The sequence below is a fragment of the Clytia hemisphaerica genome, unplaced genomic scaffold (assembly GCF_902728285.1).
Source record: "Clytia hemisphaerica strain Z4C2 unplaced genomic scaffold, Clytia hemisphaerica genome assembly, whole genome shotgun sequence".
Taxonomy (NCBI): Eukaryota; Metazoa; Cnidaria; class Hydrozoa; order Leptothecata; family Clytiidae; genus Clytia; species Clytia hemisphaerica.
In genome coordinates this window covers 416,549-433,133 of record NW_027103833.1, presented here as the reverse complement: position 1 = coordinate 433,133, position 16,585 = coordinate 416,549, and the positions used below count along the sequence as shown (strand labels likewise).

Genomic DNA, 16,585 nt, shown 5'->3' with positions numbered 1-16,585 from the left:
TCAACCAAGCAAAAAAAACCTAAATGGATTATTTTGATTCAAATAGGGACGGAGTAGCTCTATCTAGTGTTTTATATAAGGTATCTGTGAGAATACTTCATTTTACTTCCTAATCTGGCTATCTTATTTCTATTGTTAAGTGTCCGATTCACCAAAAACTGCAGATACTTCTCAGTAAAACTTAGATCAGTCCTACAGTCTAATTAACGTTCAGCTGAAGATATACAATACAGTAAGGTCTCTATACTGTAATTTGAACACACACGGGGAGAAGCAATTTTGTTCTGGTTAGGCGAGACCAATTTTGCTGCCTTTTTACGAGATTTTATAGGTGAAATTCTACTTTTATTTTTATTTCTTCGCCGACCGACCGACCCTCTTTTCCGTATAACAACAAATTAAATTGGCATCGCGTTATGAAAATTTTGAGTTATACTGACTGTTAAACCTGCTCAAGAGACATGCAAGTTATAGCGGTTCGAATTATGGAGACTGTACTAGTATTTTTACTCTGGTCTATCGCACTTTTGTTTTTAAGTCACCTCACCTTTCTGATGTACACCTCCTATGAAGGGGGGGGGGCGTTCCATGACGTGTCAAGGTAGCTAAATGACTTTTTAAAATTTAAGTCCAACCAACTGAGGTTGAATTTCACACATCGAGAAAAATCTTCACTCGAGCATCTATAACTCGAATGTCTCCTTAACTCGAACAGGTTCTCTGGTCCTTTCACTTAACAGTGCCTTATAAATCTTCGACTTGAAATTTCAATCATTTAAACAAATTGGTCGTCCCCGCCCGTGTTCAGTTTATGGAGACTGGACTGTATTAAATACGGAGAATAAGTAGCTACCACGGGTTTCCACTCTCTTCTTCTCTGCTCTGGGTCCTGGTAGTCCAGAAACCCTATCTTCGTCAACTTCAGCACTGCCGTCACCTTCACCAAATTCGATCCTTGGAGGTCGCCTTCTTTCGCATGGTCTAGTATCCAGTCTTAAATTTGTTAGGACCTCGTAGCCAATCGCCTGTAAATTCAAATTATTTTACTATACGACCAGAGAGGGTCTTCATTCACTTTTTATTCTGATGTAATTTTAGTATCAGAATGATCGTAAGAGCATCGAATTCTTAAAATAGTTTACCAGATGATTTGGTGGACGAAGAAATTGTACACTTAATGCTAAAAATGCTTATAAAAGGACCCAAGAACAGCTACATGTAACTTTGTAACCACAATAAGTGTTTTTAAAGGTGACAATACTTATTTAGTTCACAGAAGAACATAACTCCTGATAACCCAAAACCAATACACCAACACATGACCAAAATTCACAAAGAGAGATTTTTGATGGACTTATCAAGTTATGTAATACACCTCTGTGTCACAGACCCACTGGGATCCCAGCCCCACTGAAAAATAAAGCAAAAAGGATTTATATTAGGAATTTTTATCCGCACTGAGAAAAAAAGTTCCACCGGGGCTGTGAGACAGGGGTATTGTAATATCCGCCATTTTGGAAGCAAACGTTCGAATCTGCAGAGGCCCTCAAGCAAATCGAATGTTTACTTCCATAATGGAGGAAGTTACGTAATTCAACAACAAATGAATGATGATTCCATAATTTTCTTTATATCGTCCACGTCAAGATGAAAAATTTCTTTTACTCCTGTTCCTCGGTACTTAATTTGAACCAATTAAGATTTCCTGAATGAGTTTGAATTTTCAGCACTATGTCCGCTAATGAGGATTTTGGGGTGTCAAATCTTCAAATGTTCTATCTTTTTTGGATAAATCTATTTTTGTGGTTCCTGACATATTCCAGAACTTCTGTGTCAGATTTCATCTTTATACCATTTTTGTCCCTGTAGATATGCAATTCTACCTTACTGGTCAACTGCTAACATTATCAGCCCTCCTCAATCTAACAACATTTGCAGTTTAATGCTCATGATGTCAATAAGGTGAGAACTTCCAAAAAAAATGCTTCAAACAGAACAAATACTAAATTTTAAAACTCGTCCATATTGATGAAAAAGATCATTGAAGATAAAGCCAAAAGGGACTGGCATAGATGTGGGTCAATAACAACCTCGACATTGGTGATTACGTCTAGTTTTGTTCTATCTAGACTAGGTCTTTGCTATGAATCTTTGATAATTCCTTCCCAACAGTAACTTTATTCACGGACTTGCTTTATTCTAGCTTCTGCTAACTGGAAAAAACTTGCTGACAATAAAATAGAAAAAAATAATACTCTGACCCCCAGACCTTTTACTCCAAAAAACTTTTTACTCGTAAGCTCGCCAAACTTTTCTTAAAGTACTAGCTAGTTTGATGGATGATGAAAAAGAAGAGGTGATCCTAAAGTTTGACAGGAAAATGAACAGAAAAGTGAAAGTCCATTCGCTTTAAGCGCACTGTTTTTTTGTTGTTATATAGAAACCATTTCAGCGTAACTAGAGTAATTACCTTGAGGGTGGTTTCTACCTGCAAAAAAGAGTGCACACTTAAAGCGAATTGACTTTTAATTTTGGAATTTGAGCGAGAAGAAAAATGTAAGGAAAAAGTCGTAACAGTGAAGTGGTAGAAATAGAAGAATGGGCGGAATGGGGCGAGTTAATGTACAATAAACAAAACTAAGTACCAGGTATTCTTGTAGTGGTTGTTAATCGTGGCATCATCGTGGTCGAAGTAGTCTGTCCACGCCATGGACCTCCAGATAAACTGTATGCAATTTTCGGTGGACCAAATCTACGGCGTTGACAAGGTCTGGTATCGAGTCTTAAATTAGTTAGAACTTCATACCCAATCTCCTGTAAATTTAGATTTCCATTGAACGTTGTTAGTAGAATGTTATCGTCCGTAAAGACTGATTAAATCCGTTTATTATCTGATATTCCGATGGTGTCCACACTAAAGCTCAAAAGGACTGGATCCGATTTTGGTTGGACCCGCCAACCCGCGAAAACGAGGGACTGAGCTAAGGCCTCCCATTTCAAATCCTTGAAACGGTCTGGCGAGATTCCGTAATCTAAACCGTCCAGATGTTCAAAATTTTTCCGATCTTCAGAGCTTTAGTGTGTGTTCATTTTAATCCCCTTTAAACGCGTAAAGGGTTAATCAAACATGAAGACATTTTGCCAATGGTTGATATCACTTTTGACCAATGAGATTCTTTCTTTTCTTTTGGTTGACCAAATACGCAAATGTATAGAGATTGGCTTTTGAATATGATATGTTTCATATTGATGTTTATGAAAATGTTGATGATGTCGTGTGTAAATGGTGCATTGGCTTTGGGTTTTCAGGTGCATAGAAAGTGTGAATCTCTTATCTCCTTAATCTTAGTATAGTTCATAAGAGAAAAACCATGTTATTTTCTTATAACTATGATCTCAGAAAAACATGAATTTACATGAAGCTATATATACCTTATTACAAGAAATTAAGTTAACATGCAATTAACACAAATTAAAAAATTTCAGCGGTGGTGTCCTTGAAAAAGCAAATAAAATTCCTGTTATTTTGGCGCGTTTATTTCAAGGCCGTTAATTATGTATCAACCTATTTTTCGTGTAATAATGCATTTCAGAATAGCTATTTAGCTAACAATAGTCAAGTTTTAGCTCACGTAAATTCATGCTACATCTGAATAAAGTGCTATTAAGTGCTATGTGCAGTGCTATGTATAGATAGATGCGTTTTGCATTGATAGTTTTGAAGCAAGTATCTTAAACATTCTCAAAAACTAGAAGGTCCCTAAATCTAAAGCTCCGTATCGCTGTCATCAAGGCAAAAGGTACAATCTCAAAATTTTCATGTAGATGGGATCCCCCTCACTATGAAAAAAGGGCCAAGCTCAAGATTTAAGGTGAGCCAAATAGAAAAATTCTCAGTTTTCTCAGACACTAATTTTGAGATTGGACCTTTTGCCTTGATGGCAGCGATATTTTCCTCTAGGAAGAAATTTCCAATAGAAATTAACACCTCGGTTTTGGTATGGAATAGCAGCTAATTTCGCATCAAAATTTCTTCCCTTAGAAATAGGACTACAGTTAGCCCTCTCTTTCTAATTCGATCTCTTCAAGGGGCCAGGGATTTTCAAATTTTCGATTTAAGAGAATTTCTAATTTAGGGGAAAGTCTTTAGTATGTTAGATTTTTCGAGTAAGAAGATATTATCCTTTTTGTTCGAATTACAAAAAGGTTCAATAAACAAAGGTTCGAATTAGAGAGAGTCGCCTCTATGCCTAAAATAGTGAGGTTAAAAGCAAGAGTCTATTTATGACGTGAATGTGTGTGCCCATCTGTACATAGCCCGCTCGATCAAAACCCGTGAGAATGATCTTGAAAGAACAGTACAGGTGGGAACACACATTTTTACGTCATAAATAGCCTCTTACTTAACTTCACTAACTAAGGAGAAAATGAAAGTTGAAACTTACGGCAAAAGCTTTTTCGGAATCGACCATTTCAGTATCGTCATACGGAATAATACTTCTCTTTCGACGTAATCCGTATGGATTCGGGCAACGGTCCCAACGGCTTCGGACGTAACCCGCTGATATATCTAAGTTCTCTCGGATATCAAATAGCTAAAAATAAAATACAAAGCAATTCATGATCTTCCGGCGCGCTATTTATCCGCCGACTGCATTTTCTGACTCAAAAGTTGGTAAGCAAACGTGGTTTGCGAGTCCGTTTTACATTCCTTACAGAAACAGCTATTTCTGAGATGCGTACATGGTAACATTTCCAAGGGTCGCGGATTCCGTGTTGTCACGGGTAATTTTCCCCTTCAGCCAGTATCACAGTGATGTGACGACAAATTCTAATTCTATTCAACGCACACTTAGCAAGAACAAAAGTAACCATGACAAAATCTCGGTTGAAGGCCGTACCGTAAGTTGGTCTAATGTCGACATCCCTCGTGTAATTCCGACACCCTTCTTAGAGATAGGATTAAAAGGAAGGTCAGAATCACGGATTGAAAAAAAGATGGTTCCTCTCTAACCGCTAAATATCAATCAGGGATTCTGACCTTTCCATTATTCCGAGGTTTAAAGAAGGGTGTCGGAATTAGATGAGGGATGTCGACATTAGACCAACTTACCGTACCAATTTCACGAATAAGAAACGTAGAAAAGATTCGATGAAAGAGAGGCATCTCAAAACATAACATACAAATTTTTTACGATCAGGAATCGATTGAAGTAACAAATTGTTTTTTAAACCATAAAATTTAGAACGAATTCTAGACAAATTAAAAAGTTAACCGTCTCTACCGTTGAAGAAAAAATCCATAAATCAACTTACATCTTTTTGTTTCAAATCGTTTCCTTTTGCCAGGAAATGGATACTGGTGTCAACTGCAGTGACGGCTACTTTCGAGTTGGGAGCAGCTTTCAAATTCAATTGGACTGATCTTCCTGGTTTCACTTCATCACTGGTGAATTTTATGGAAACCTGTTTGTGGAAAATTGAATTTAAAAAGATACAGTACACGTTTTTTAATAAGAACTTTCAAAATTTCTGAAGCCTTCTGATGTTCTTAACTTTTTGGGTTTCGAGCCTAAAGATGTTTTTAACATGTTCTTATTTTAACCTAATTGTGATCACTTTTACCCATTTTCCTAAGAATAATCGAGTGTTTGTGAGTTTTGGCCGTCGAAGCCTTATGTTCTTATATAGTTTAAGTTCTTATAAAAAACGTTTATGCCAAATATCTGATATGTCAAGTATGCCATATCAAACCATCTGGTTATCCCTTTACTAAGGATAGTTAAACGGTGAAAAAGAATGCGACTATTATTGGAACTAATTTTCGCGGGAACAACAGTTCCCGCGAAATATTGGAAATATTGTATTTCGCGGGTTTTAGTTTTTGCGGTTTTGCCCTTTTTTGAACAAATTTCTTTCAATTTTCTAGGGATTTTTCAAATTTTTGCGATAAAATTGGAAATAATTGTATTTGACGGGTTCAAATTTTCGCACTTTTGCCGAAAAACCGCGAAAAACGCTAAAAATTAATTCCCGTGAAAATTAGCTCCAAAAAGATCTCCATAACCATAACTTACATCGTTTTCCAAGATATCTTCCACATCAAACTTGGTGTTATCAGCGACCATCTCTTCACCACGCATATAATACACCACCATTTTACAATGTGGCATCATTTCTTTGGTGATGTCGAAAGAGAATTTGAATGATCCTTTGCGAAGAGTTGAAGGGACTGGTGGCCAGGTTGGTGGCACGTTATTTAATCGAAATATCGCTGTAAAAGAGAGAATGGAAAATTAGTCTAAATCGCAGACTTCTATTCATGATATGCGTCATTGCAATGTCTTCTAACATTACATCACGGACCCAACAGCTGATTGGTTGCAAGTGACGTATTGACTGATTTTACGTCACTTGCAACCAATCAAATGTTAGGTCCGTGGAAGACATTGCAATGGTGCATATCATGAATAGATATACTTGATATAAAAAAATTATGAAATAATGGAAAATCAGTATACATTTAGCGCTCCAAATTTGATTTTCAAGGGGAATTAGATTTTCATCGAATAAGGGAGCCTATCTAATAATAGAACGTTGTGGAACTTTGAAAATACTGCCAACTGTATTGTCCCTCAGTTTACGGACCCTTTTAGAGCAGCCCCATTTCGATGCAAGCCAAAAAAATGCAAAAAATAAACGTAAAACTGTTTGATGATTCAAGCAATCTAAAGGTAAAAAAATTCAGTTGTTCAACCCTCAAACAAGGGTTTCGCTGGTAAAACTAATGACTGGTAATCGTGGTATTCGTAATATTTGATCAGATCTTACATTTTTATCAAAGGTCATAATTAATTAATCTCTCTACTCAAGCAGTCTTCAGTCTGTTTGTTTCAGATTATGAAATATCTTACATCTATAAATTTCAGTAGTGATGTTCGTTGCTAGACTAGCTGTCGTGGTTGTGGTGGTCGTTGTGGTCGTTGTGGCCGTTGGTTGAGGCGTCGCATCGTTGACGAATGTTTTGGTGAAACTTCCCGAGTCTACAATGTTCCCTGCGCACATTGTCTGAAAGGAAATTATCATTATAATGGAGTCTCCATAACTCGAACACGCATAGGGATCACAAATTTGTTCCATTTAAGGAAATTTCGAGTTATGGAGTAAGGTTTATAATGTATTATTATCTAAAGGGACCATAAAACTTGTTCAAGTTAAGGAGCAATTCGAGTTATAGAGGTTCAAGTTAAAGAGACTATCACTCTATTACAACATTGTCCTTCTGCTAGCCGTTATTTTGCCTATGTTTAATGGAGCTCCCACCAGCAGAGGTTTACGTAAATTAGCGGATAAGTGTTTTTCGCTAAAAAAATCGTGGACGCGAAATCCACGCGAGTATATATTTGAATATAAAAAACCTTCTCCATTAAACCACAATTTTGGAGTAAATTTCCCCGGATTTTTTTAATTTTCTAGATTTTTTCCCGATCTTCTTAAACATCAGGATTGCACGAGTCTCGAAATTGCTTTGCGCGAATTCGTGAATTTTGGTTCTACTTTTGGCGCGTCTTTTATAGATTTCTTCTTGTCTAGCCTACGACTTAGGCCCGGGGGCATCGGCCTTGACAGCCGACGGGGAAACGTTCCGCTGGAGTTTGAAAAGTGGACCCTGTCAGATATGAATGTTTTGTAAATTTAGGACCCTGTCTGAACGACAAAACGAAAATGTTTTCCCATTTTAACCTTGAAAAGTGGCAAAAATGACTAGAAGTAGACGAAAAATTGAAAGATTTTCTAATGTCAACTCTGAAAATTGTCCAAAATATCCAAAAGTCGACACATCTGGAAAATTAGTAAATTTGGGACCCTGTAAGATCTTCAGAGCCTAAAAAAGGGGCCCTGCACAGCGGCATGTCCATGCACCCAACTTTGCGTAAGTGCCTCCCGACTTAGGAGAGACAGAAAATGAAGACAAGTAATCAAAAGCAGCTTACAGAATAATAAACGGTTCGATCTATATCTCCAGCATCGACACTTGTGTAATGAACATTCACATCAACAAAGCTACCGATCTTTGCAGCTCCTTTGAATTGTTTTTCGATCTTAAGATAACTATGTGATGGCGAAAACCAGGCCGTCAATGACTTCGAATCCTCCGCCCGTCTACGCCATTGTGTTTCACCTGTATACAATGGTTTGCGCTCATGATTGGCCTGTATTTTAAAAATATGAAATGTTTAGACTTTAAATAGTCGAAAGAGGTTTTACCCTTAATGAAGAAGATATTAAGTAAGCCAAAATTAGAAAAGGGAATTTGTTTTAAAAGAATATAAGTGGCATGTAGCAAAATTCTGATTATTGTACCATGCGCTTTTTACACTGGCTCTTATAACATCACCAGCCGTTCCCAACGCAGAAACGATGTGGAAGGTGTAAGAAGAGCCGTAAAATAAGTAGCTCATAAGGCTGGCTTACATGTAAATAGATTTTATTGTGTTTGAAAGGTGGAATAGGGACATCAATTTCAAAGACGCCATTTGTAACAACTGCTTTTTTGTCCAAGATATCTCCTTTTCTGTAGTTTGTTCCCACTTTTAGCGTTACCAATACTTTGTCAGCTGGCTTGCCGTCCAAATCTTTGACAAATAGCTAGAGAACGAATGAAAAAATGAGTAAAGGTAAGAGTGAGTATTGCTTTTTTCTGATAGGCTGGAGAATGAAAAATTTACTTCGGCGAATTCTAGATTCTAGGCTGGCGAACTTTTTGCAATTCCAGTATATTGATTAGTGTAAGATGTTTTTGAGGCGGCGAACCGAATCTTTGGAAGTTTGAAGCTCTTTAAATAAGAATCAGTTAACACCAAACCAACCAAAGAATATTTGACCAAAAATCTAAGACCTGAGAACAATTAATAATGTCTGAAATATTTATAATAACAAACAATAGGAATGTAAAAGACATCTTTATACCATCAAGAACAAATTTTCTTCAGTCAACAACGGTCATAAAGCCGTTGTCATTGGGTGAACTGGCCCTATTTCTTACAAAGTAGGAATTTTTTCAAAAATGAACGCAAATCGCTATCCAGAACATTGAGTTTAAAGCCCGAAGAGCTAGAGTAGAATTTCTAACCGTTCCCCAGGCAACAAAAGGTGAAGCCACTTATTTCCCATCCAGAACGCGCCGTAATCATGACGACGGATTGTAGTGCTTCCTTTGCTTTGGAGGACTGCATTTTTTTTTCAATCCGGCGTTTGTGTAAAAACCACGCGTGGGCGTTCTGGATGGGAAATAAATGGTTTCATTTCCCAACCAGGAGTCTCGATTCTCGCTCTTCGGGGATTCGAAGTCAATGGTCCAGACGTCGCTGGATCGGGAAAGACATTCAATAGTCAACAATTACCTTAGTTTTCAAAGGAAATCCTGGTTTGAAAGAATCAAATTTTTCAAAACTCAATCGGTAGCCAACAGATTGCATTTTTCTTTCGACCTTCTCAGCTTCCAATTCAATACCGGTGATGGATTCTTTGACTTTGGCATCATAGGAGATGGCAAGTTGATTGTTGGATGATGACTTCTCGTCTTTGATCGGATAGAAATCGTCTCTTGGGATGGTGATTGTTGCGCAACCATCAATCTAGTTGTTAAAATTAGTGAGAATATATAAATCAAATCTGCAATGTTTTTCAATTTCAGCTTGTATAATCATAACTTTTTGGGGTAAAATATTTTTTTACGGTCTTTTTAGGTTAGAATTGAAATTTAACCTAAATTTAACATGTGCTACATTTCTGAAGCAAAAAATGGCATTTTTATAAAAGTATTGAGCATTGATTGGAGATAATTGACAATTTATGGTAGAGAAATGCCCTAAGAATAGTATTTTTAGATGATGAAGCAAAATCCCATGATGGTGATATTCTTCTTAGCATATTCTTAATTTTTTGGTTAACTTCATCATTTATATTCTTATAAAGTATATTCTCATAAAAAGCGCGTATAATTGTGAGGTCTACTTAGATGCATCAAATTGATATAATTTCAAAGCCGAACTTTGCAGATTCAATTGCGGATTTGAATATTTGCTTCCATAATGGTAAAAAATTACGTAACTTATCCAAACAAGAAAGATCTCTTTAGACCTATATTGTTGTTGTTTTTTTCAAGCGAAAATCTATCAGAATTATGTGGTTGTGTACCCTTTTCTTGATTGTTTTACATTTCCGATTTTTTCCATCTAGCGAAATAGGTTGATACCAATGACGATAACCGTAATCTTTTCGGGCACAAATTGTAGTTGTTAATTGACCAATCACTGATTTTCCGTACGAATATCTAAAACGGGATTGAAAAGTGTTTGATAGCGTTGAGTCTACAGCAAAGGATTTAGAAATCTAATACCTTAAAGGAAGAAATTTTGGCGGGAATTTAATTTGGCGGTCGCTTAAAAATTTAACCTTAAGATAGCGTCAAAACAGCGAAAAAATGGCAAAAACACCTTAAAAGAGATCATACGTTTAATTTGGCGGGAATTTAATTTGGCGGATGGTGGAAAAAAGAAATTTTGGCGGGAACTTAATTTGGCAATATTATACATTAAGGAACTTATTTTGGCGAGACTTTTTTGGCGAACATCAAAAATCTTGAATATTTCTAATATTGGCGAGAACTGATTTTGGCGAATTAGAGGCTAAATCTGTCCTATTTTGCCTTATTTTAAGCAATTTTGATGATTTTAGGGGTTCTATTTTGGCAAAATGCAAAAAAATATTAATTTTGGCGAGAACTAATTTCGGTGGATATTTAAAGTTCCCTTAATTGAAATTTCAGGCTTCACTTACTTCGCACAAATTTCTGCTTCCACAGTCGTATCAGCTACCAAAATAAATGAAGGCGGTGAAATGGTGACTTTAAATTTAGGAAGAACAAATTTCTTAACTTCCACTTGTAAAACTTTCTTGTACGATTTCACGTGAGCTGTGATCTTCCATTTTCCTAAGACTGGTTTCTCAGATGTTTTCAATTCGAATGATGCATAGCCTGTAAAATGAAATATTGTACTTAATTTCGACTGCCAAGCAACCTGAAAGTTCTACTATTTAATCAAGATTGCCCGGTTCACATGGTTTACTCGCATGAAGTCATATTGACCATACCCTATGGGCATGCAACGTCTTATGGACATCCAATGGACGGCTTTAAGACTTTGGACGTCCTAGAAACGTACATTAGACATCCAAAAGACGTTTGTGCCCATTGGGTAGTCGAATTTTGAAAACTTAATTATCGAACAAGATATTTGAAATTACTGGATTATTAACATCAGTTGCAAAAACAGTACGTTTTCTCCATTTTGGCTCTATATCTCTTGCCAGGGCAAGCTAAGTGTCCAGAAAATCCCCATTCTCATATCAATTATGTCTTATTTTCCTGGTGGTCTAGCTGAAATCTATTCACGTAGGAATCTAATAGAAACCGGACTACAAGGAATGTCTCCAAGCAGTTTTCGTGATGTCGTGATAGGTACTTTTTTCAAGCGTGATTACGTGATTTGGAAAATCTTTTTTCGTGATAGCGTGATCAGAGGTCAAAACGTGATCGTGACTTGAAAGACTTTTTAGCCGTGATGCGTGATTTTGAATTTTTTAAAGGGATGTGTGAGTAGATATCCAAGTTTTTTGCTTTTTTACGTGATCGTGATTAAAGACAAAAATTTGCGTGATATCGTGATCAGAGTTACCAATGGGGGAGCCTCTACAAGGAACGTCTCGATAATGAAAGCATGGGCTATTATTGAATCTGCTTTGTACCTGAATCCACTAAATCCACTTCTCGCCATTGTCTCATTACGGATCCTGACGGATTTTCGATTTGCACCTTGTTGAGCGTTCCAGTGAAAGGTTTGAGGTCTGTGTCCACAACAATCACTCTGAATTTGACTGAAATTGAAGAAAGATCACAGTTTTTTAATCTTTAATAAATACATAATCTAAATGCCCATTTATCACTCATATAACATTAGGCTAGTAGATTCTATTTGTTTTGATAACCTTTTATTATTTTGTAGCCAGTACCTTCCCACTAACCCAATTTTCTAATATCATCGTTAAAATGCAAAAAGAGTGGTTTTCGTCTAACAGGCTATGTATCACCTTTCTTGTTTTCACAATAAGTAGCGAAGCTGACACAGCAGAGCTGAGCCCAAAGATATAGATCTATGACTCGGGTACACACTTCAACTCAAAGAGGAAAGCCGAAAATCGGGGAAATTAGTTATTTCTCAGCTGTCTTTGTCCCAATCGGGGTGTTAAAAAAAAATCATTCACTAGTTTTTCAGGAGACTTAAAGGAATGTCTTTAAGATGTTTAGTTACCGGCTGAAAATGTTGTACACCAAGAATAAACTTCAGTCATAAAATGGTAATTAGCTAACCTTGCCTTGAGTCAATACTGTAGGTGTAAATTGGAGGCTAAAAATTACTCACTAGTTTGTCCTGGTTTATAGATTGGTCGGTCAGTTTGCACCATGATGTTCAATCCAAGTTTCTGAACGTAAATGTAATCTGTTGTGTTCTTGAAGAGCCAGGAATCACCGTCGATGGCTTCTCCAAGACCTTCAATGTGAAGCTTCAAACGGTTGGATGCGTCGTGACCAACAAACAAAGGTATTGTTGATAATTGACCTTAAAAATATTTTTTTTTTCTCTGCATTATAACCTATTTTGGAAGGTCGATGAAAACAATTAGCCCAAAATGAATACACCTTTTCGACCGTAGACGCCGGTATTTTTTTGTCCCCTTTATCCCACAAAAACCGTCCCAGTCCTTTTTTCAAACCTATAGACAATAGAAAAATGTGCCAAAAAAGGATTGGATCGAGTTTAGGGGTATAATTAAATAATTAAGTGGCGCGCACCTGACCGCGCGACTACGGTCGAAAAGGTGTATTTCAGCTACCTGTTTTATGTTCAATGTACTGGGAAAAGACAAGCAAAAATTTGAACCATGTTCTCATAAACAAGATTGACAATATATGTTTCGGATTGTTTAGTAAAAATCAATATTAAAGAGCTTATCTAACAAGGAGACCTACTGTCCGAATACTCGTATCTGCTCATAAAGGCTTTCCAATGCGCAACATTTTTTGAAAAAATTCGAAAAGTTTTGAACGTTTTTTTTTACCTGAAGATTGTCACCAAAGTTGCATGAAACTGCCATTAGCAGAATAAAAAAAACGTCTTTTCTTCATTACCAGCTTTGTTTTTCTTTTTTTTTGAAATCCAAAATTTCAAACTGGCATAAAAGCTTGTAACCCTGAGAGTTAGACAATGGTTTTGGTACCACTAGAAAGGTCTCGAAGAACGTGTTTACACTGTACTCAGGTTTGAAGCGTTAACGAAACCAACGCATAAGGTTGTTTCAACGTTCATCTAATGTTACTTAAATGTTAGATTGATGTCGAAACACTTGTTTTTACACTTACCTGGCTGTACAATTTTGCTGACACTTGTGTAATCCGAATCGTCCTGTTTCGTTAACCGAATGTTAACCGAAACGGATTTCGGAAATCCATGTGTTGAGATCATGATATTTTCTGTAACGCCTGATCGAAACATTCTTGGGAAATATGCCAAGTAATGCCTGCAGTGTAAAGGGATGAAAATTTCATGAAGTTACAGAGAAAGGTCTATGGTGAAAATGGGAGTTAAAAAAGTACAGAGAAAAAAACACCCGAACGAATTTATAACTAGGAGTACGAGAAACCGGTAAAGCAATTCCTTCTTTTAAACAGGAGTAAAATCATTTCCTAGTGATTCCGGATGATGTCATAATCTCATAACAGATCAGATCCATCTTGCGCATTCTACGAACTGCTCTAAAGGGATATGGTGAATGTAGCGATCTGGTTGTTCAGCCAGAACATTCGAAACTGCGTTACTTTTTGCTTTAGAACGAAAGCGAAAGTGACTGGGTTCCAATCTTTATGTTTATAATTGGCGCTTGTTTTAGGACGATAATGTTCTTTTAGCCAATCACTGCGCTCAAAAGGTCATTCAATACTCATCCCAAATCAGGATAAATAGATAAAAGCGGCCCGCTTACGGAGCCATAACCTTTAGAGTGCATATTTGCTAGCGCGAAGTAATCAGGCTCTGCTCGAAGTTAAAGCCTATTTCCTGAGAAAGGTTTCTTACCATGAACATTCTTTGAGTGTTTTGTCTTTACTGCATTTCGCCTCATCTCGTTGTATCAGCTCACTGTATACAAGAAAACACCAAAATATATTCACTCAATACAGATTTCTCTATCCTAAATTATGTTTTTGCGGGGAAGCTACCATTTTTCGTCTTGAATTCTTCAAATTCGCCCAACTTCTGGATAGGAATCCCTCAAAAGAAATTTCCTACCAGAAAACACCCCCTTATCACAGACATGGTAGGATTTTCTCAGCCAGTGGGGGTAAAAGTAACTGACTGAAACTCGATGGGGTTTGATATTCCCATATTTTTCATGGCCGGGGATTTAAATTATTTTGTTTTCAAGTCAGAAAATTCAGCGGGGATAATATTTTGCAGTAAGGATTGGTTTATTTGATTATTTTCAGTGGGGACAAATATGGGAGGATAATTTTCCACCGGGGACAATATTTTGGCCGATTTTTCCAGTTGGAAGGGTCGCTGGGTCTGTGAGAAGAAGGTGTCAGAAACGCAGAGTTCCTTATCTAACTTCAAGGTTTAACGAAAACATGTGCAGTCTTTGACGGTTTAATTGTTCTGTTGTGATAAAGGGTTTGTTTGACGTCTTGAAAAATGAAACGTCTACACAATATTTCTTTGACTAATGTTTGAACCGACTATCGTTCCGTGACAAAAAGCACGGCTAGAGTTCTCAAATCGGCCAGGGAAACTGTTGAAAACTTACACCAAGATATTATTCACTCACCTCGACTATATCTACATACCCCCTTCTCACAGACCCACTGGGAAACCTTGGCAAAAATATCGTCTACAGTGGAAAATTATACTCTTATTTTTGTCCCCGCTGAAAATAATCAGATAAGCAATTGAGGATTCACTACAAAATATTAGGCTACTTTTTCCTTCCCCACTGAATTTTCTGGCTAGAAAACAATATAATTCAAATCGCCAGTCATAAAATACATGGTAATATCAATCCCCATCGACTTTTGGTCCGTTATTTTTACCCCCACTGGCTATTAAAATCCCACCGGGTCTGTGAGAAGGGGGTTATCTTCCCCAACAAGGTTTATGCTAACCCATAATTGGACAATTTAGCAAAAAAAAGTCGTTATCAAATAAAAAAGTATATTTAAAAAATTACACAACTTACGCTTCAGTAATAACCAGTATTGACAAAGCCACCAAAAGCATATGCCAAAGAAAACGGCTCATCTTGGAGATTCACCAGTGAATAGCTTCGTCTGAATGAAGTCAAACTCAGAGAAGTTTCTGCTTTTTACTTTCAAACTCCTCAGTTCTTGAAATGACTCTACAACTTAACTTAATCTTTAAAGTGATTCCGCGGCAAACCTAATTTTTTGTTCGTTTTGATCTATAATACTTATATACATGAACCCACTGAAATCATTTTTGTCAAATAATGACACAGTTCCGCCTTTTTATAAGAAAATTATCATAGTATGAGAATTTTTTAAAGCTCTTGTTCAGAAATAATTTCCTCGATCAAAAAAGTGCGGACGTAGAAACACTTCGTCTTACTTATGTTTTTTTATAATTTACCAACTGCGGTAAGCAAATTTGCGAATGAACATATCTCCTTCATCTGTAGAAAAGACTGTCTTCAAATCTGAATATCAAATTCAACAAACAGACTAAAATATGTGATTCTTATAAAAAATTTATTTTGATAATGATATTAAGGAAAATAGCAATAGTAGACTGTTTTGACTCACAACAATACAAATGTCATCACCGTTTCTTAATTTACATTTGACGCTTAGACAATTCTTTACAGAAAAATTTTATTAGTTTCTTTTTTATATAAGAACCTCTTTCGTAGAAAACCTTCCCGGTCAAATTTCGGCGTTAAAAGGACCTAGCCATATTAAAATGGGTTTTTCCAGAGAAATAAAACCGTATACCCCATTTTGAGGAGGTTCAACCTTTTTTGACAAGTCTTTATTGAAATTCCATATGGAATTCCACTCCTTATAGGCTCCATCAATAGGATTCAAGGAGAGGAGGGTTATCAAGCAAAGATAGGTGATGAGTATACGGGGACGATAAAAGTCTCTTCAAGGATTACAAAAATCTGAAAGTTTTGAGTGGTCACTATATGGGTCGGAAAACTCAAACATGTCTCTCTAAGCGTCACTTTTCATTAAAATTCGGCCGTTTGGGAGGTTTCGTCCGCACCCCTTTATCTGTCAACCCTAGTACCCCAAAGTTACGTCGAAATAACGGCCAAATATCTTCGCACTAACAAACTATAAAACAAAGTTAAATGCCAATTGGGTAGAAAGAAGGAACAGGGTAATGTTTCATATTCTAGCCTTGTCAACTTTTAGGCAAAGGTTTAACCGCTCTACAATTTTTTAGAATTT

General features: G+C 36.7%; 1 protein-coding gene across 7 annotated transcripts in view; it reads right to left on the bottom strand.

Moving 5' to 3' along the window:
- Positions 1 to 15,634, bottom strand: part of LOC136806877 (alpha-1-macroglobulin-like) — a 35,776-nt gene extending 20,142 nt beyond the window's left edge. For 3 of the 7 annotated variants that reach the window (XM_067063455.1, XM_067063458.1, XM_067063457.1), the window contains exons 1-14: positions 15,352 to 15,554; positions 14,196 to 14,258; positions 13,484 to 13,641; positions 12,486 to 12,683; positions 11,812 to 11,940; positions 10,843 to 11,041; positions 10,201 to 10,336; positions 9,405 to 9,638; positions 8,476 to 8,649; positions 7,995 to 8,213; positions 6,915 to 7,068; positions 6,078 to 6,274; positions 5,317 to 5,466; positions 4,446 to 4,595 (exon numbers count right to left, since the gene is read on the bottom strand). In XM_067063455.1, coding sequence (XP_066919556.1) covers positions 4,446 to 4,595; positions 5,317 to 5,466; positions 6,078 to 6,274; positions 6,915 to 7,068; positions 7,995 to 8,213; positions 8,476 to 8,649; positions 9,405 to 9,638; positions 10,201 to 10,336; positions 10,843 to 11,041; positions 11,812 to 11,940; positions 12,486 to 12,683; positions 13,484 to 13,641; positions 14,196 to 14,258; positions 15,352 to 15,413 — 2,223 coding nt within the window. In that variant the 5' untranslated portion in view covers positions 15,414 to 15,554. Of the gene's footprint in view, positions 1 to 853; positions 1,026 to 2,645; positions 2,815 to 4,445; positions 4,596 to 5,316; positions 5,467 to 6,077; positions 6,275 to 6,914; positions 7,069 to 7,994; positions 8,214 to 8,475; positions 8,650 to 9,404; positions 9,639 to 10,200; positions 10,337 to 10,842; positions 11,042 to 11,811; positions 11,941 to 12,485; positions 12,684 to 13,483; positions 13,642 to 14,195; positions 14,259 to 15,351 lie in introns of all 7 variants that reach the window. The other 4 variants (XM_067063456.1, XM_067063454.1, XM_067063460.1 and 1 more) reach the window with 4 other exon arrangements.
- Positions 15,635 to 16,585: the final 951 nt, after the last annotated feature.